The 21,665-nt window shown below is 38.6% G+C and overlaps 1 protein-coding gene across 4 annotated transcripts in view; it reads right to left on the bottom strand.

Annotated features, from left to right (window-relative positions):
• The window catches only part of FBN1 (fibrillin 1), a 151,639-nt gene that overhangs the window by 59,978 nt on the left and 69,996 nt on the right, over positions 1-21,665 (bottom strand). For all 4 annotated transcript variants that reach the window (XM_061347354.1, XM_061347351.1, XM_061347352.1 and 1 more), the window contains exons 11-20: positions 19,635-19,793; positions 18,292-18,432; positions 17,400-17,519; positions 13,904-14,029; positions 11,694-11,816; positions 6,759-6,881; positions 5,356-5,508; positions 4,299-4,352; positions 3,386-3,511; positions 100-225 (exon numbers count right to left, since the gene is read on the bottom strand). In XM_061347354.1, the coding sequence (XP_061203338.1) occupies positions 100-225; positions 3,386-3,511; positions 4,299-4,352; positions 5,356-5,508; positions 6,759-6,881; positions 11,694-11,816; positions 13,904-14,029; positions 17,400-17,519; positions 18,292-18,432; positions 19,635-19,793 (1,251 nt within the window). The remainder of the gene's footprint in view (positions 1-99; positions 226-3,385; positions 3,512-4,298; positions 4,353-5,355; positions 5,509-6,758; positions 6,882-11,693; positions 11,817-13,903; positions 14,030-17,399; positions 17,520-18,291; positions 18,433-19,634; positions 19,794-21,665) is intronic.

Below are 21,665 nucleotides of genomic sequence, written 5' to 3'. Positions count from 1 at the left end.
TTTCAGTTATATCCTTATCAAGGTTCAAAGTATTTCTGGCACAATCTGAGAACAATCCCAATTAAGAAAACCAGGAATAAATGGAGTGTTACCAATTACCTTCACATGTCTTTAGGTCAGGAGTATATACAAATCCTTTTGGACAGGTGCAGGTGAAACTTCCAGGGGTATTTCTGCATTGCCCATTGTCACAAAGCAGCATGTTCAGTGCACATTCATCAATGTCTGTAATGAAAATCAAGAAGCTAAGAAAGAAAACATTTCTGGAATAGAAGCCAACACAGAATTTCCCTCCCAACAGCCACATTTCTCTACATTAGATTATGGAGAGAGAAGGAGGAGATGAAGAAGGGAAAGGGGGAGAAGAGACAGAGAGAGAGAATACTCACACACATGACTTGCACTAAAGAGTTTTGTAGATTCTTTTAGCAAACAGGCTTGGAATTATTTCAAATGGAAACGACCATTCCAAATAAGCTAACAATAAAGAACCCACTTACTGCACCTTCCTCATGAAAACTATCATTGAAATGATGGAAGCAACAATAAGTTATATAAATTCAAACCACATAAATATTACCTAGAGAAAACTTAATGTTTTCATTTTATTTTTTTAAACAGGGAAAAGTAAAAACACAACAAAGCCACAGCCTTCTTGGTAAATTTTTGTTGACTTTTTCCTGAGCTTTATTCTTTAGCAGGCTGCTTTGCTTTTGTAAGAGCTTGTACTTTCTACACATACTCATAATACGTGACAGCCACACCACGGTTTAAAGTGAAGCTGGGAATCACACTTTCACCTTGCCTATATTGTGGAATAGGTCTATGCAGTCTTTGATTCCCCACAGTCCCCACAGCAGCTTCCACAGTCATGAAAGAAATGAAGAGGATTGGTTTGGAAAGTTTGCTGGTCATCCTGGTCTCTAAATCACCATTTTTTCCAAGCTGGCTCTGAACTGTCTTAGATGTTATGGTTAACAAGGCCAGTGTAAGTCTACATTCGCTTCAGAGGTGAAAAATTTAAATAGAAATGCTAGTGCCAAATTTCAAGCACTTTGGAAGATCTGTATTCATTAAGAGAGAAGTTGCAAAAAGGTGGCAGTAGCCATGAATGGCAGGTGAAGACCAGGAGAGACCCTGAGAGCAGACAGGAACAACTGGCTGGGTCAGAGAGGCCTCAGAAAGTGTTGAGAGAAGTTGGGAAGACTCAGAGGGTCAGCACAGCAGCTGGGAACAGCAAAAGTACTAGGAAAAGCAGGGAGATTTGCAGAATAAAACAGACCATGTGGGAAGCTTCACAGGAGTTCAGAAAAATTGAGAGAGGGCCAGGTGGAACATTATGGAAGAATAGGAAACAGCTGTGATGGAGCATGGATGTGGGCTGCAACAGGGTGGGCTAGGGAGCAACTGGAAAACTCACAGATGGATGGGGAGAAGAGAAGGGATGCCATAAGCTACAGGCAGACACTGAAATGGGACGTGGATAATTAAAGCCAAAGAAGCAAATGGGAAAATGGGATGAATTACAGCATGATTTTTATCAAAGTTAGATCAACTCTTATTTTTTTTTTAATAAGATAATGGATAGTTTAGACTGGGATAACACAAATGATTTAAACTATTTAGGTTTAAGTAGAGAATAGAGAACCCAAATAAAATTAGTATGTAAGCTGGAAATACAGAAAGGAATTTAAGAACTTAAAGGTGTTTCCAGAGCTGGCTGAAGGAGAGATTACAGCAGGGTATATTAAAAAAGGGAGTAATCACAATGGAGAGAGGATATTAGCAATGCTTCCAGGAATCAGTCTTGGGACTGGTCCTATAAAATATTCATTGCGATTCAGAAATAAGAAATGAATGGGATCAAACCCTGTGGACACACTAAACTGGAAGTTATTACCAATATAGAGAATCATGCAAGGCTAAATTAAACTTGACAATATGAATGAGAGAAGTAAGAGGAAATATAATCACCAACACTCAAAACCTTGCAATTAGGGACCAACAACAACAATATGCTATAAAACGGGACTCATCAGTTGAGGGCTATGGAAAAGAAAACACTCTGGATGTAACTCCCAATTAGTTTTACTTTGATCCCAATGTATAACATGTATTCAAAGAAAAAACTAATGGACTCTAGAATCAATTTAGAAAGGACGTTCCTAGGGGCAATGGAGAATTGCTGGCACCACTATATGTGGCATTGGTCAGACCTCATCAGAACACTGTAGACTGGTCAGATCAACTGTGTTCAAGAGAAGGCTGCAACTTCTGTCTTTATGAAAAGACTGAAAGCATGGATTTAGATAGTTTTGCCAACAGTTTGACAAAGAATATGATGACTCTTTATAAATACTTTGGGGATAAGTGCTGACATGCTGCTAAATCAAAGGATAATATTAATACAATATCAACTGGTAATAAAATGGTCACAAATAAATTTTAACAGGAAACCAGAAGAATTTTCTAGTCAGTTGTGTAAAGGAGGTCTGGAGCAATGCACCAATGCAGGAGTGGGAGAAAGTGGAAAACTGAAAGAGTCTTAAGGGCTTTCAATAAGACTGTGTAATGGAACAAGAGAATTGCCGGAAGTGAAGATTTTAACAAGAGTCTGCAGGCACCTGATGGGATACTTTACACCCCAGATAGTGAGACAAGAGATTGAACTGCTACTTATTTGAATTCTTATCTCATGCCACAGTGCTTCCCACAGGTCACCTCTAAGGAGCAAAAAGAAATTATTTCACGTTTTCTGTGATGAAAACTTTGGCTTCCGTTTTTTTCACTTGCACAGCACAAGAAATCAGCCCTAGGTACAGATCCTGTGCCTTCGGATACTTCTAATGACAATAAATTTTCCTGTCTGGCCAGTACAGTTAGAGTTAAACCAATAGTCATGTCTGAAAGTTGAAAGGGAATTTTCCCCAAAGTCAGAGTTGGGAGAAAACACATAAGCCTTCTGTAGCATTTAAGATGCTTATCTTTCTAGGATCAGTTGGGGGGTTTACATAAATCCCCTGGTCTTGGAGGCACCTAGCAGACTGGTGTTCCTAGATCCCTAGTGTCAGATTATAATTGCAGGTTCTGGTTTTTTAAAGCATTGGTACTGCAGAGTGTGTGTTCAGTGGACTTAACTGAACTGGATGTTTATTGCCTGCTTGCCAGTGATTTGAGTCACTGACAGCAATGATCCCTTACAGCCCCACAGTGGAGGATTTTATGAGCATTGCAAAGCACTGAAATTAAAACAAGACTTCAGCAGAAACATCCAGAAATATCAGAAGATCAGCTAGTGGATGTGATGAAATACTGAAAAAAAAAGAGGTGAAAGAGGATAAAAACAAGCATCAAACTGCAAAATAAAAATTAGGAAAATTCGTACCAATGCAGTTTTTCCCAGTTGAATCCACTTCATATCCAGGGTCACAAATACATTTGTATGTTCCATGAAGATTCTCACACCTTCCATTTGGACAGAGATCAGTATCCAGTAAGCACTCATTAATATCTATATAAAGGCAAAAAACCCCCATGTAAATATTGACAATCAAGAGGAAAAAAAGCATCCCTTTCACACCTGATTTAAAACCATCTCCAGGCCAAAAACATTTAAGAGGCTTGAAAATATAGGTAAGAACTGGGGTATTAAACTGGGGTCTTATATTTAGAGAGGCACATGTACTAGTAGCCCCCTGTATCTCCTGATTCCATAGCATTTCCAGATGGCATCACTGTCCAAAGCATCAACATCCCTCCTTTCTGAATGTTTTTCCCTTCTCTACTGCCAACAAATCTACTAGTGAGCATTGACTGATTTTACAGTTTCGCAGTTTTACAGTTCTATGACTACAAAGCTTTCATTGCCATCATTTGCTCCTTTGTAATTAACCAGACTTGGTCAGCTTGGCCTTTTTGACAGATGAAAATATGTCAGGAAGCTCAGTATCAACATGGCTTTACTCTTCAGGATGATTTCAGTTGGAATGTGCAAATACGACTTCCATATTTTATTTCTAAGTCATATAGGTAATAACACTTCTCTAAACTGTGCCATTATTTTGTAACAGTAATCACATACATTCCATGGCATAAAAGAGAGAGCTCATTGGTGAAATGGTATGCTCCACTCATTTCACCCTAAATTATTCTAATGTGTTACAAACAGCTATTTGAATAAGCCTTTCTCTCATTCTATCCTACCATCATCCCCACCAGCACGTCTAACAAATCAAGGATATCAAGGCAACACTTTTAGCCAGAACTCCAATAGTTTGAACTACATTAAGTGATCTTACCATTTCCTCCTGCGGTCATGCCAGTTCCACTGCTGCACAGAGCCTGATATTCAGCTGGAAATATATTAAAATACTTAATGGAATGTTCTTTCTTAGCTCATTGCTTTCAGCATCATCACTTAATATATGCCAATTAATTATCTGAATGAATTAACATGGCTTTCAATTATTCTAAAAACATTAATAGCCTCACAGTGTTCTGAACCTGTGAAACATTTTAGCAGATGCAGGGTCTGCATGTGCTCATGAAGATGGATGAGCAAAAACTTCACATCATGAACTGAGGCATTCAGAAACAGACATACACTTCATGCCAGCTGTCCTACAGAAATGAACCATAACATATTCACAGCAAGATTCTCCAGAACACATATGTCCAAGCCATTGCTCAAGGTACACATTCAAAGTGATGAGGAAAGAGAAAAAGTTTCCTATAAATCTAGCCCATATTTAATTCCATTTAGCAGGAGTATCTTCAGGAGTTCACAGCAGATCAAGGATCTCTTATCCTTAAAAAAATAATTAAATATGTATCGAAGTATCTCAAATGTCTCAACTACTCCTAAGTTCAAGTTCTTTTGAGTTTAGAACAATTAACAGAACAGTCAGGCAGATCAGCATTAACTGTTGCCATAGAGTTCAGCATTTTCCAATATATTTGCACTTCAGTAATACCCCAAAAAATTAAATTGCTAAAATTAATAAATAATAACTATATTTATAGAATAAGCTATCTTCTACTCAAGATGTTTCCATTACTAACTTAAAAATTATGTTTTTTTGTTATCCACATCTATCAAAATTGAGGGTTTTGTTCAAAAATCTGTTAATACATGTACCAACTCTGGACCGACACTGACATTTACTGTTCCCTCAAAAAATTCTCCCTGCACTCTTCCAATGTGCAAAGCAGCAGATTGCTCAAAATATATGATGTTATACAACAATTTAACTGATTTAGGGTGCATGTTAACACCAAAGTGTATTTTGCCTTTCTAAAATTAGTTTATCAACATAAAGCATAGATTAAAATATGTACCAGTAAATAATGCCATACCTGAATTTTGTGCTGGGCAGGGCTGACAAGGCTCCCCAAAGGCATAGTCAGTGCTGGCACAACAGCACTCTGATTTTGTAACTGCACCAGTTAAAGGTCTCACACACTGTCCTCTCTTGTAGCCACCATAGCATGTGCTTCGCATGTGTGTATCTGAGGAAAGAAATCTCTCTTAATATTGCCATAGCCAACTGCCATAAATTACAAGTATTAAATATAGCTCAGGTGTCATGAACACTGTAAAATAGCTATCAAAACATAACATCTTTCACCATTTCTTCATACTTTTCACCCAACTATACCCTCATTCTACGCAGGACAGGAAATTCTTTTTTCTCATGCTCCAAAGAGTTCAGACATACAAACTAGTTACTGCATTTAATGTCCTAATATGCACTAGTGAACTACTAGGGGAAAAATCATATTTAACCTTGAACTAGTAAGAAGCCAAGGGGAAAAAGGACAAAGACTCTGCCGCATGACAAGGACATTAGTCACTTGTAACTTGACAGGTCTAGCAGCGGGATCTTAGAGCCAGAACCAAGTATACCTCAAAACTTCCAAAACAACACAGTACTGTTTACTTTATTCTCAGTTAGAGGACTGATTTGACTTTAACAAGAAGTATGTGCTCTCCCCCTCCCAACCTTATTAGTTGTCTCCGATTCATTGAGGTTAAAATCATCACTGGCACAACACCCTGTATTAAGCCCACTAAGGTCATACTAAAGATTTTGTTTTCATTTTATGCCTGAAAGAAGAGCAGAATAAGAGAAAAAAAACCCCAAACGATTTACATAAAGAAAAGATCACAAAATATGCTGTCATTAAAAAAATATATCTTTCTTTGCTTGTAAAAAACAAAGAAAAGTTCAGTAATCCTATTGAAGTGTCTGAGATTTAAAATGTTTATCTCTTCAAGTTCAGCCATGACATTTCTCGCTTTTTAAAAACTGGCCCTTAATGGCTGTCAGACACATTAGAATTTTAAAATCAAACACCTCAAATATCTTTTGCTTGTATAGAAACTGGCAGAAGTGAAAAATTGATATCTCCACTTTAAAAACAGGTGAAAGAGTAATTAAATCTTTAAGCTTAGTGACAAATGAGGAATTTTACATTGGCAGAAATGGGGCAAATTATCACCTGTTCACCTCCAGCAGCACTATGCTGTATAGTCTACCTGACTCTGAGATATGGCCCATACATTTTACTCTCTTTAAATGCAAAGGAAAAGAAAAAAGATCAAAATGGGCAGTTACAGTAAATATCCACTGTAACTACCATCTACCAATCCATGAACAACAGTAAATTCTACATTCAAACTCGATCTGTCAATCAGTCTAGCATTAGTGCCTTAACACTGGTTAATTGGGACTTGCCACACGTTAAGCTTGTCTTACCAACACACACACGTCCGTCCAGTCCTACTGCAAGGCCAGGGAAGCATTCACATCTGAAAGAGCCATCAGTGTTCACACAGCGCCCGTTCATGCATATTCCAGCTGTCTCACACTCATCGATGTCTGTTGGAGAACAGAATGAGCTTTATTAGAAATTAAATTACATAGTATTCAATGCCTGGCTGAAACTTGCATTTGCACAGCTTATTTTCAATGTGTCCTATAGAAAAATATCAAGTGTAAGTGGAAACTAGTTCAAGTAAAGGTGTTATTAGGAATAATGATTAATTCATTCTGTGAAATAGTAGAAGAACATGCAAAATTCAGGAGACATAAACAGAACAATTTTACTCTCCTTGGAAATCAAAAAGGGAGTACAGTTTCCTAACTTGCTCCCAAGAGGTACATATTCTGATTTAAGGGTCATTCAGGCTAAAACATAATCAGAGGAAGGAGGAAATTGTGATTGCTAAGACAAAGGACTTCTGTAGTGTGTACCAGGGCATTCCCTTTCTGTATTAACAGTTAGTTCATGCTGTAAGAAATGAGTTCCAATAGCAAAACTGATTCTTTCAGCCCATCTATAGGATGCCTTCACATGACCACCAAAGAATTTCCATTCTTCCTGCTGCGGGTTCAGTTTTTGGAAGTACATCTGAATCTCCACAGTCAAACCCTGCCCGCACGTAGTGTCTCCTGGTGATCTGCATGACAACTGGGTTTTCCTATCAGATGCTCATTACAGCCCAATTCATAAACTTTCAATGGACAGAGTGCATGCCAGTACAGAAAGGAATTTGTTAATGATTTGAGCCCTGAGTGATTGCTGAGCACAAGCTACCATCTTTGCCCAACAACAGTACATTGAACAATAAGGCCTTTTGCAATGAAATACAAGAATGAAGCCTCAGAATATCAGACTACCACAAAGGGATGTTAAATTAGTAAAAACATTATATAGGCTGAATATCTTGTTACTAATAAGATCATTTTCCAGATACAGAGAGCATGCCATTATTTTATAAGTGATTAAGAAAAGGAGAGTTTAAAATATTGTTTGGAATTATGTATAACCTTTATAAAATAATCACTTCATAACAACTCTCCATAATATATACAAGAGACAGTGTGTGTGACAATTTCCTTTTTTCTGACCTTAAAAGGGCAAATTGAGAGTGAAACACCTCTGTGTTTTACTTAGTTTGTGTTGTTTGGCATAAAACATGGCTTGTACGATCCAAGATTCCTTTTTGAAACTGCATTTTAAAATAGAAGTTAAGTTTAAGTACATGGGCTCATTCATTTCTGTTTCATCCTGCAATCTTTTGTTCTGTTTCAGACAAATCTTAAATGATTTTTCTCCACTTTAGACGTAGTCCTTTACTCAGTGCAAGTAAAAACAGAGCTCGGACTTCAAAATGTGCCCATACAATTTAACAGTGTAAACAGTTATTTTGTTAGACAACACTGAGCTCCTTTGACAGATACAAGTTCTCCTGAAAGAAAAAAAAAACAACCCAAAGCTTTCCTTTTTAAAGGTTACTTATAGAAACAGAGAGGCAGTTGCTTTTTTCCTTTTCCTGCAGTTCATTTGCAAAAAGAATCTTGTAAGCTATTAAGGGGAGAAATGTGCAATCCATTTTCGTTTGCACCACTTCATAAATGTATTGAAAACACTGTTATAGATGTTTCATAGAAAGGTAAAGTAGGTCACTTAAAATTGTGCTGATAGCTGAAAAACCGGCTCCCATAAAGACAAGGTAAAAAGCCTCTGCTTTTACCAGGGATGAAATTCCAGTAAATCAACTGCACACGCAGGCATAAAGTCCAAATTTCTGACCTTGACAAGGCTCTGCCATCTTCTGTGGTAAAAATCTTTTGGATGACTTCAAAAATACTCATTTTCTGACTTTTGCCAGAATATTCCAACCAGATTCTGGAAAACCAACTAATGGACTCATTCTCCATGTCCAATGAGTTTTTGCCTTTTCTGCTTAGCTTGCTCGGTAGTGCCAGCTGGGTACATTAAGTTCTCTAATTTTAACCAGGAAAAATTTACTCAGACTACTAAACCGCCACTTCCAGTTGCCTTGCAATAGCTTTCAATTTGGGGAATTCCTGTTTGGTCTGAAGACGAAACAATGTATGGAACAGAAATAGTGCTCTAAACTTCTGCCTGCTCTAAGTATTGCTGAAAAATCATCGGCAAATCATCGGTGAAAGAAGTTAACAGTGAATAAGTTCAGTATGTCTTGTATTACAGGGAATACACAAGACTGTGGCGTAACATTCTTTTTTGGCATGTTACTTCATAAAGCCTGGGTGGAATTTTTTACCAGACAGCCAAGCATATGCCTTGTACTTATTCTACTTCAATTCCAATTTTATGAAACTAAGTGTCAATTACAGTATCCCTAATTTGGGGTTAGAAATTCTTCTTAATATTTCAAAATTCAGCTTAGCATGCATCAAATGAGATGTTTATACATACAATGCGTTACATGCTGTGATTCTTATATTCTTTTGTTGATCCCCTCCACAGTTTGCCAAAAACACATATTCAGTTCTGTATCAAAATCACTCAGGCAGGTAGCCATTATGCTGCAGAAGTGTCAGTTTGTGCATACACACATTCCCAATACACACAAGCACTAACTGCATGGGCAAGCATGAGCTTAGCGTTTAAGCTTGTGTAAGATCTTAATGCATTCACTTCACAAACAAATTCAGGATATGCAGCGTGAACACTGAGCGTTTCAAAGGCTAACCATTCTGCAGGACAGAGATTATTTACTCTGTACATGTGGTGTGTACAGAAAGGACTCAATAAAGAAAAACATAATGAATGGGAAAAGACATTATTAACGATCAATCTTTTAAACTTTCACTAACATAACGGGAGACATTCACCAGAGTTGTGCTCTCTGTAGGCACTATATTCCTGGGAACTCTTTCATAATACTGTGGGCAAGTGGAAGAAATGAGACAAATTTGAAGTAGGGAAAAAGTCTAATTGGGGTGTCAAAGTCTCAAAATCTGGTTTGATTTTGACCCAATAGCAATTTTAGAATGTAAGGAACATTTGCATGCTCATTCACAGAGAACGAGGCTTACTGTAAGTGTTGAAAAGCAGTGGGAGAAATCCTTCATTTTACTATAAGATCTGTTCCAACTTTCAGTAGGAATCAGTCGAGTTGCCTGCAATTTTGGATAATTTTCAAATATTCTTTCTTTGATGCACAGAAGTAACATTTCTCTAGGGCCAGAAACCCCTTTTGGGCTGTATCCATACTCCTGTTTAGCCAGGAGGCACGTAGCAGAGGCTGTGAAGTTGAGTACCGTTGGTTTTTAAGTAGTCTGAAGCAATTTGCATACCATCTTCTTGGATGGCATTTCAGTGCACAGACTGATGTTAATGAAAAAGAAAAAAGAAAAAATGGCAAAATATGCTCAGGAGAAAAATTGAAACAAGCATTTAGGCTGAACTTGCATCAGTGAATTGAATCCCTGCTAACAACACAGAGAGCAAACAGTGGGAACACAATTGGCTCATATGCCAAGGCCTGATGGGCATTTAGTTCTTTCCTGCCAACTCTGACAGCAAGTCTCACTGCTGGTCCCACACACAGACGAGTTAGGACAAAAGCTTTGGCAAAGCACAGACGTACACCTCCCACTTGGAAAACATGTAAGATCAGAAATAAAGCTGATTGGTCTATGTGTGCAGCCAACATAGCCAGTAGCTGTTAAGCTAAGGAGACACTTGTACGGATCTGCACATTTGTTCATTTGAGAAACTAAAGACCAATTCATTCTCCCAGTCAGAACAACCCTATTAAAAAACAGAATGGGGTCATCTCTCATTAGAAACACACAATTACCCCATCTGAGGACTGAGTTGTACTGTCCTGCATCCCTAGTGCAAAAGTTATCATGAAAGTTCAGATGCTTTACTGGACTTACTGGACTGGTTTGGATCTAAAGTCTAAGTCTAGACACCAGACAGTACAGATCTAAGACTGGTACAATGTTCAAGAAGCAACAGGATCCAAATTAATTCACCTTTCATGTCACTAACTCTCAAAACCGAATTACTTATTCAAACATATAGTTTTGTTATCGGTCCAAAACAAGATGCTGCTGTGTAACTGAGTGAGGCCCTTTTTGCAATTTGCCAAATTGTACACAAGCATTTTTTATGCCTTGATTTCAACCGTTAAAAGATTTCAAATTTTTCAAAAGAAAAACTGTAAGTAACTTGGCCCAGCACTTGTTTATTCCTTATTTCAACTGCTGCTTTGTGCCCATAAAACTTGTTGAAACATGAAGATTTATACCCTCAAAACTTCCAGTTCCTGACAGGACTGAACGGAAACTGATGACATAACTAGAATCAGAATACTCCAGTGTCTCCCACAGGGGATATTGCTGAACTAGTGCAGCAAATGGGAAAGACAATTTTGCTGTGGTGCTCATGTCTGCATCTCAGTCACATGGAGTACCAGGCACTCCTTGGAGGTGCTGTATTGACTGGGAACACCCAGGCAAGGAATGAGAGAAAAACCCAAAGAAGGCAATGAGCCAGGATGCTTGGGTGGCCAAAGGCAGAAAACTTTAAAAAGCCAAACACAGAAAGTGAGGTAGACTGGAGCCAAACTACAGAAGACCTAATAGGTAAAATTCCCTGGAGTTTAACTAGATCAGATCACAGTTTTTCATCAAAGAATGTTTCCCACTGGCTGGTTAGGACAGTTACTCAACACTGGAAAAGACTGAGTGCTGTCTTGCACAATGACAAATCAATCCAACTGATTAAAAAAGCATATCTGATGAGGACTTGTCCAGTATTTCTTGTCCCCAAGGATCACTGTAAGGAAATGAGGTGATTCTTGAAGCTACCAGAGGGATATGACTCACAAACTTTTTTGTGCTCACCTCTGCAATAGCGTCCATCAGATGCTAACTGGAAGCCTGGTTTACAAATGCATTTAAAACTGCCATCTTCATTGATGCACATCCCATTGAGGCACATGTTCCTTATGCTGCATTCATCCATATCTGAAAAAGTACATTGTAGAGATAATGTTCAGAATGTTTAAGTAAAAGAACTCTTACTTATATGCTTTATATGCAAAACATAAACCTTGATTTCTTTTTCAGTTGTCACAGATACATGATAAACAAACATATGATAGGACAACGTGTCAAAGTAACAATTCCGTTATTTCATAATGAATCATTAACATCTAAAGGTATACATCCAAAAAGAGAAAAGAGAATGACAAATGGATGAGAGGCTGGACAGCTTAAGAACTGCCAGTTGGTAAAATCCATTAAAAAAAAAAAGTGAGAAAGGTACATAATTGAAGAGGATTTGCAGTCTTGATGTAAACAGAAGCTAGGGTAAAAGCAGACTACCATTTGGAATGGTAAATACAATTCTGTTACTAAGATCACCTGACAGGGAAGGAGCAGGCATTTGTGTTTGGAGTGAAAACTTTTGTAACCTCCATTGGGTAAGTCTAAGATTCATGATGTGGGAGAATTCCCAACACTGTGCTCAAGTATTCATTCTGTGGATGCTTCCATCATGAACTTCTGTTTAAAATGAAACCTACCCCTTCCCTGGATTCAGCATGACAGGTCACATATGTGGGTATGGTACAGCATGGACATAAATAGGAAAAGGTGGAGTCTCAGGTAGTGCTATTCTGAACCCTACACAATTACTCACATAACCAAAAGAGGTAAGAGGCAAAAAAAAAGCAAGTACAAAGATAACTGTACTTGATTTGAGTAAGCATTTATATCATTTTAGTCTTTATTTCATCCTGGCACAAATGAAATCAGTTTTGGATGTTACATCCAAAAAAATCAGCGTTATTTACCAGTTTCATATAAAGGAGTACACACAGTTACATTAAGGTGTGGCACAATGCCATGGTCTTTAATGATTAGTATATGTGCACATGTATTCCTAAGAACAAAACCCAATGCATTACAAAGCCAGAGATGAAACTATTTCATAAGTAGATGTAACAGACATTCTGGCAACTTATGCAATGGAATTAAAAATGTTTTACCAGACTGCCGATGTCCTGGTTCTTATTACTATTAGCACATGGTATTTGGTGGGAAAGGAAGAAATCAGAATTGAGGGTTTTTTCCAAAACATATTCATTTCTAAATATATTTAGTCAATATAGTTCCATAATAAGATCTTTTAAAAGCAGCTTATAGTGCTAAACTGTATCTAAAAAAGAGTCAGGAAAACCAGAGTCTTAAAATGTCTGTCTCTACGAAGGATTAACAGAATCACTACTAGCACATAAAATCACTGGATCATAATGACATTACAATATATTCGGAATCGTGCTATTTTCCTTCATATTGCAGCTGTGTTGGACAGAAATTACACTTCTAGACATGGTGTGTTTTCTTTTTACTTACAGGCTAAGTCAGACAAAAATAATTTATGATTTAAAAAAAAAAAATCGTGTATCTATCCCAACCAGGATTTCTGGCATTAAGTCTTTGAGCTGAATCACTGAGATAATATTCTGCCAAAAATGTTTCTAAGAACAGTGCTTGAAATTCCTTTAACGTATGAATAGATCATTGGGAACCCTCCCAAGGACCTTGGGAAGCATGATAAAGAACATTCTTCTTTTTCCCCCCTTTACTAAAGGTCTGGGAGGTAGAAACACATCAATTATGTTTACAAATTTTTCTTAAAGCAGTTTTTATGGGTCAGACCAGACTGCATCTACATAAAACACATTGCTAGTCACCCAGTAAGATTCCATAAAGCATGCTGTTAAACACACAGTAAAACCAGGCAGCATGTGACTTGTACTCAGTTTTAAAATGTACCACTCCCACCAAAGAAACTGCATTTTGCGATAGTGGTATGTGCTGTTTCTCCTGCTGGACAGACATCCCGTTGATGATTGCCAAGCCAAGGTTCCAGAACTGGCTGCAAAAGACAGTTTACTTGCCCTCCCAAATACAGCAAAAGCTATTTAGAAATGTGATGCTTTGTTCCTTCTCTTCCCCCCCACCAGAGGTCCTTTTCTTTTTCACTGACGTGAATAACCTCTTGTAATAGCAATTACTGATACAGAATAAACTCAGGAAAGCCTTACCTTCACAGTTTTTCCCATCCGCTGCCACCTGAAAGCCAGCATTACACACACAGTGAAAGCTGCCGTCTGTATTTATGCATCGTCCATTATTACAGATACGACCATTCTGTAAACATTCATCAATGTCTGAAAGCCAACCAAAAAGAAAAATAACATTTTGGGGGTTTTCTTTTTTATACTCAAGAGGAATTTTTCCCACTTCCCTTTCCCTTAGGTTTTTAAACCTACGTGGAAACTATATTCACCTGAAAAATGATTTATTTTGATTTCCATAAGTGAACATTATGAGGGTGGAAAATGTTCATCAGCTTGAAATTTCAAGTTGCTGTGCAAGAATTTCAGTGACTATTACCCTGCAGCTTGCTCAGACAAGAATCAGAACCCTTCAATTGCTTTTTTGCATTTTCGTTTATCATGATATTTTTTTACTGAAGTTTAACTCAACAATATCTAACTATAACAGAAAGATGGGGAAGCTTGCCTTTTGCTACTGCATTGTAAGATAACAGGAAAGTTTGAGACTTTCCCACCTCAGAAGATATTTTTCCTGCGTATTTTATATTTGAAACATCAGCTCCTCATTTCCCTCTCTCTGCAGGAGGTGCTTGGCAAGTGCTTTGGAGGACCTGAATAGTGATATCACACGAGGCTGGCAGCTCTCCCTCTCCTCCAAACGAGGGGAGAGGAGATGCTGAGACAGACTGTCTAGACATTTTTCAGATTGCTCAGTGTTCTCCATCAAGGCCTGGACCATCTCCCAGAGATTCCTGCACACAGGGGACTCTGCTCACAGAGATCTCAACCAGCCCATGCAGACCTATCTACTATGCAACCACACCATCTTCCCAAATATCCTGCAGGTGCCCTTCCCTAAGCCCTCTCTGCAGAAGGGCATTGCTGTACTTCAGGAAGAAGCAGACCACAAGGTATCCTCCCAAATGCTCCTGTTCTCTAGACACATCTCTGAGGGAGAACTGATGCCTCTCAACATTGTGAACCTGTATTTGCCTTCTTTGCAGTGCAACGGTTCTGGGAAGCTGCTAAGAAATCCCTGAAAATAACCGTTTTACAATGAAGAAATGAGGCCAGGAGAGGCAAGAGCTGCTCAAGTGATAGGTCACTGCGGTGGCAGCTTGCAGCCCTCTTGACTTCCAGCAAAAGCATACAGGCTTGATAAACCTCCCCTCATCTGATAAACAGGCATTATCATGTTTATCAAGCAGTTCTCTCTGCTCAGTCCCTCCTTTCCCCCTTCTTTTGTTGCACTCGCTTGACCCTGCCTTCAGCTACCCCACCAGCCTTAGGACAAGCAGAAATGCTACAGCATCTCAAGATTTTTCTAGCCTTTTAGTTTTAAGTTTATTGGATTTTGTACGCACATCTGATGCCATCTAAATCATGCTGCAGAAGCAATACAGAATGTTGTTGTTCTTTATGTACACACAGCTGACTGGAGGCACGCTATTAGTTTATATTAGATTTTTAATTTTCTACATATGAAATAACATTGTGGATTTTTTTTTCCCCTTCACAGAGAAATTGGCAAAAATCAAAGCTCTCCTCTCACTGAAACGTCCATGATTGCAGCCACCTCCACGTCAGGACTGGCTTCCTCCTTTCAGAAATGTTGGGTAGATCATATTAAGCACTTTGCTATTAAAGCTTTGACTCCTATGCACTCCTAGCTAATCATCTTCTGCAATTGAAAAGCATTTTTTGTTTTGATTGCTAATCATCATGTGACAGCCTTATTCATTTATGTCTCCACTTAATGTATTAATTCAGCCAAAATCCTACTAGAATTATAAGGGATCCTAACAACAGTTGTATCAGTTGCTTGTGATAGAGACTGCAATGTTTAATCAGTCACCTATCAGACTCATCATGCAGAAAACACCCTCCCCTGGGACCTCAGAACAAGGAATAAATAAACATCTGGTCATTGTGGAGACCCCATTTTTCAAGAATGCATGTAAGGCACACATTTGCAAATGCGTATGGGCAAAGACACGTGGGTATGCAAAATATAAAACCTCAACATACAAAATAGTCATGCAAAGTAATTTTGCAGCAAATGCTGATTTTGGCAGGCGCCAGTGCTATAGGCATATTTAGCAAAATGCATCCTACCAGCCTTTTTCTTTTCCCTAAACTGGTCCTAAAAATTTCTCCAGAAAACAAAGATTCTGCATAACAGCATTTTCTGAACTGCCTGTCAAGCAAGCACAGTTCCCATTGACTGCAAAGGAACTGCTAAGTGACCACACTTTAATGCCATTAAGCTACTGGGCTTCTGACAAGCATGTGTTTGTGTAATGAATCAGTCAAATTAAAAGCGTGTGACAAAAATGACTCATGAGTGAATTCATCACCGCTGAGACTCCACTTCAGCCCTCCTTCACCACTAGTCAGCTGAGCTATGAAGATGCTTCTGCAACATGGCTGTTTGGCAGCAATTAGGTCAAATACTCCCAGTAATGTGCAGCAGTGGTGCTGGCTCTGCATGTCCTCCTGGACTGGAGTAAGCTTCTGTACCACAAATACCTTTCCAATTCACAAAGGGAAGAGCAAAAAAATCACACACTAATACAGATAGCTTTCTTCTGGCTTTCTAGAAACACTCTGCTTCAGCATGAATGCATGCTCAAAGAACCTTCCTCAGTGCAGAAGGCAAAATAAGACAAAGTGGGACTCTCAGCATTCAGACATCCTGTTTCATTTAGATGCTTCATTTCTTATGAAATTTTAAGTAATCACTCATTCTCCTGCCAGAAGTCTCTCATTATGACTTCACCATAATGGACTGCATCTATCTTTACTGTCAAATTCTCACCCCAGGACAGTTTCGGAGCCACAGAACCCTGACATAGGGCTGACCACCAAGAAACTACCCATTCCCCGCTCCATAGAAAGACAGGATGAAGCCCATCAGAACTATTGTTGAGCCTGGTTTTCAAAACGCCAATAATGGGTATGCTGAAGCTTCCACACCTAGACCTTGCCAGTTTATCACTACTTTTCCATACCTTACTTAAGTTTTTATTGCCGTAACGTATGTTTAGTTCTTTCTCTGACAGTGGACATGGACAACACATGGGCACTGTAATCTATTTACCCCCTGGAAGACTTATCTTTTTCCTCCATTTCTTACTGTCTTTTAACTTTTATAGGTAAAAGATTTCTCCAAGGCAGGGTTGTTTAAGTGTCCTCAAGATCATCAAGAATCAAAATGAAAAAATTAACAAAATAAGTCACTTCCACTTCAAAGCCACAAATGGCGCCCAGATACTTTCAGCACAATACAAAATGTCTTTCTTCATAACCCAGTCTATGCACAGCCAGCTCATGCAGGTTAATCATTTTTACTGCCATACCTGATTTATTTAAAAAAAAACCAAACTCATATTTAACACATCTGTTAAACTTTGCTTAAAAGCTATTTTCCTTCCTGGTATGTATACAATACTATAGATACAGATGTAAAGCCATAATTTACCTCGGCACTCTGTTCTAGTTGCTGTGCTCTGATATCCTATACGACACTGGCATATGTAGGACCCCTGGGTGTTCACACAGTCTCCACTGATGCATGGATTCTTTTCGCATTCATCAACATCTGCAGACACAGACAGTATATTTTTATTACGACACTGGTTGAAAGTTATTCAGATCTGTAGAGGTATTTTATATGTTTTGTAGTTGAAGAAATAGTGTCTTTCAGTGTGAAAAGGAAGGGGACACCACTGAATTCTCAGTAAAAGGATACTATGTTCTGAGCTAAGCAGGAGCTGGGAAAAAGGAGTACTCAGCAAGACAAGAGGCAGAGGCCTTGTTCCTGCAACTCCACATTTCCAGCCCCACTGGAGACACAGATTTTGACAGAAGCAAAATCTTATACATAAAAGACAGTTAATCCTTTCTCCTATCATCCAACTCTGGCTGAGTTCCAAAATTAGAGGACACAAGAGCCCAACAAGATAGTCCTGATGAGCTGAAAGATGACTTGTAAATCTTACTGTGAGATCATGGCTCCTTTTTTTAACAACAGGTTGTTTGCATAATCAAAGAGATCATTTGCAATCACTAATAAACACATTATAGCACAGGCTGCTAAAATAAGGAAACCTTCTCTATAATTTTGTGGCAAGTTACAAGATTTGTTAAATCCTGTCTTAAAGGCAAAAACTGCTGTAGGTTATTTTTGTCTTTTTTTTTTTTGTTAAATGTTTGCAGTTGAAAGCAATTAGCTTGTTGAAGTCTATTTACTGGGTTTTTATAGAGGGGGTTTATTTTATTGAAGAATTCAGAGATATTACAATATGTGAAAAATATTTTTTTTTCTTCAAAACAGAATTTCCCTTTGTGATTTACAGCATAAACCCACATACCAATGCATTCCCCTCTAACATCCAGTTGGAATCCTTTGTTGCACTCGCAGCGGTAGCTCCCAGGAGTGGGAATACAGCGCCCATTAAGGCAGAGATGTCGGAACAGTTGGCAATAGTCAGTGAAGTTCACTGGCAAGATCACTGAAATAAGAGTTGGAGAAATACTTTAGAAGTTCACCATAATAATTTTGACTCAGAGATTAATCTGAAAACAGCTAGCAATCACTGATTATTTTCATTATGGCAAGTCAATTTTGTTTTCCTCTTTTGCAGGGCAAGAGAGGACAGAGTCTGCTCATACCCAGTGGTAAAGTGGGTACGTGGCACTGCAAGGACTCTACTAAGGGCCTACAGTAGCAGAAAGCAGGCAGACTGGTTCAGTTATCTCTGTTTTCATAGACAGCAGAGTGAGAGGAGGGCAGGGATAACCCTGGAAGGTGTGCCTATACACTTTGGCAGGCAGTCATGAGCTGGCTCTGTCCATGCTCCCAGCTGACCAGAAGCTGTGCAGCTACGTCAGCACAGTGTTAGGCCTGAGTTAACATACTTTGCTTCTTGGGCTCATTAGCTCAGCTTGGTGCTGAACCAAGACCAAATAGTTGCAGCTCGTGCCAGTGCAAGCCGAGTCTGCCTGCATCTGAACAGAGCATGGGTGAAATGAGCTTCTATTTGTGTGCAAAGGAGTATGTGGCTATGCCAAATAATTTCAGGTGGCACGTGCCTATTGCAGGCTATATGGGCATGTAGCAAATTCCCTGAGCAAGGGACAGAATAAGGAATATATCAGTATTCTGCTCTGGCTTCATCCTTGCTCTAGAGAAAACTAACCTATCCATGTGTATCTCTGAAAAAGTTATTTCTTCATGTTGGTCAGCCTCAGTTCTGCAGCACACTAGTATATTTGTTGGTACATTTCCTACCTGGTCAAGCAAGAGTGAGAAAACAACCTGAAAGAAGCTGCTTTCTGCCACTCTGGCTCTTCAATGTAAGTAACTTATCACAACCTAGTCAAAGAGCTATTCATGTTCCTCAGTGTTAACATGCAGTAAAGCTCACAACAGCCTCAAAATAACAGTAATGTAACTACTACAGTAGTACAGACAGTGAGGATGTAATTTTTAAATCCTGTCTCAACAGGGAAAACACTACCAATGAGGTACACATGCTGTAAGACACCAGGTAACCAGGGTATCCTTCTAAGATTAGATGGATATCCAGAGGCTATGTGTCCATATAGTAAGCAAAAGATACCAACAGCTGAAGGGAGCACACTGCTTCTGAGAATCTCATGCTTTTAAAGAGCTAAATGCAAGTGGTGCAGGGGAAGGTTATTCCTTTCTTACCATGAGGTGGCGGAGCCCGAGTTGGATAGACAATTTCTGGCTGTTGAGGTGGGTAAACACCAGGAATGAGTGGTGGAGGAATGACGTCAGGACGGCCCGGAGGAAGCTCAGGTCTTGCTGGCAGCAGAGCAGCTACTGTGCATAATTTGCGATACTCATCTGAAACATGAACACATGAATGACTCTTGTGGCCTTCCCATTTAATGCAACCCTCCCCTTTTTCACAGTGTTTCAGATTAACAGTAGCAAACTTTAAGTAATCTGGAAAATCTGAGCCCATAAATTTGTTTCATAGCAAGCTTTGTTCTGTGAATTGAGTCATTAATGTAGGAGAATATCAATACTGTTTGTCAGAAGACTGCCAGTGAAAAGATAACGTAACTGACATTCTGGATATGAAATTGAACAGTGAGGGGGAGACCTGATCTTAATCTACTTGGTCTTCTTTCAGGCAAAATCTCTGGTGAACTCAGTGGGAAGTTTACCTAAAGAAGGACTTCTGGACTTGATCCCGAGTTAATTTAATACAAAGCTTGCCACAGTTAGGAAAATACTGAATGGGGAAAAAAGCCCAGTTTCAACTGGATTTCTTAAAATTTAACTTCCTAAAACAAAGAAATATAAATATAAGCAATAAGGCAAAACCAATTAGAAAATGAATACACTAACGCTATTTCCCTGTGAAAATTAAGTTTGCCAATAAAAGCAGAAACCAAATGAGGTGCAGTCTAAGGAGCACAAAGAGAAACTAAGTCAGATCCCCACCAAGACAATCTTTTTCCAGATGATGGGAAAATGATCTATTTTGCTGTAAGCACAGTTTATACTGAGTGTTATGCATTCTCCTATTGTTTATTGCTCTTAGTGGCATCTGCCCTACTGCCCCACTTTTCCTCCTGCCCCTGACTCTTTTGTCTTTGGGAAGTGTGGGTTTGGAACTTAGTGATCCAAAGAATGCACGCGAGTATCACAATTGAACACCACATTTCCAGCTGACCTAATTCATGTCCACAATTTGTTCATACACAAATAACTATTTACATAGGCAACATCTTTGGACTTCAAAATTTTAAAGTTTATGGCACAACAGGGGAGAGAAATTATATAATGAAACCAAAATGCTAGAGAGATCTATGAATTCCCAAAACAATATAAAATATGAGAACTGAAAAATAAATTCAGTGTTGGGAGAACTAAGCTGGATATTTCAGCCTTCAACACTTTCATCTCACTTCTATTTCCACCTGTAAAACACATTAGAAGCTCTTCCTGCATCACAGAGGACTTGTTAAATAAACACAGTAGCCTAAAGTTCTGTTTTTCCTGAATATGATCTTTGCATCTATTTTAATGCTCTTAGGTGATCAGTTTGTTTCATGTGCCACTGCATTTCTCTCTATTGTTCCTTAGAGTGATTTTAATCTTTAAATCATTCCCAAGAGGATTTCACTGCATTATGTATTGTATTTCCTTTATTTGTTTTTTTTTTTTTCCTCCTAGCTTTCTATTTTGCTTATTCACATGTAAACTGAAGCTACTCTCAATCAGAGGTCTACCTGTGGATTAAACAGCATTCAGTATACACATACACAAATTCCAATGTGCAGGTGTTTGCTAATGATGGTGGTTTTAATAGTCAATTCTCTGATCACACGTTCTCTACAATCCAATGATAAGTCTCTGTGAAAAAAACAATACTGCATTTCTTTTTTATTCTAGATGGGTAATACCCAATTATCCAAAGCCAACCACCAGGAGCCCAGCCCTTCTGTGTAAAAAGAAGTCACAGCCTTACGGGGGCCCACTGATTGAACAGAATTAGCAGACACGAAGGGACTGCTGAGGTGAGAATTGAACATACACACACACAGCTGGATGCCCAAGATACCACTTTTGATTTATAGTGTCAATGGTAAAACCCTCTTACTCCAAATAAACAACTATTGCTGTGTTATGCAAAGAAATACAGTGCAAACCTTTTTTATTGCAACTTTAATCTCCATGTATAATTTTTAGCAGTAAACAGCCTAT

The sequence above is a fragment of the Neopsephotus bourkii genome, unplaced genomic scaffold (genome assembly GCF_033783945.1).
Source record: "Neopsephotus bourkii isolate Nb327-2 ecotype Australia unplaced genomic scaffold, CSIRO-AGI_Nbou_v1 NB_318, whole genome shotgun sequence".
In the NCBI taxonomy this organism is placed as follows: Eukaryota; Metazoa; Chordata; class Aves; order Psittaciformes; family Psittacidae; genus Neopsephotus; species Neopsephotus bourkii.
Note: the sequence above shows the minus strand (reverse complement) of the source record. Positions and strands in the feature narration are given on the sequence as shown.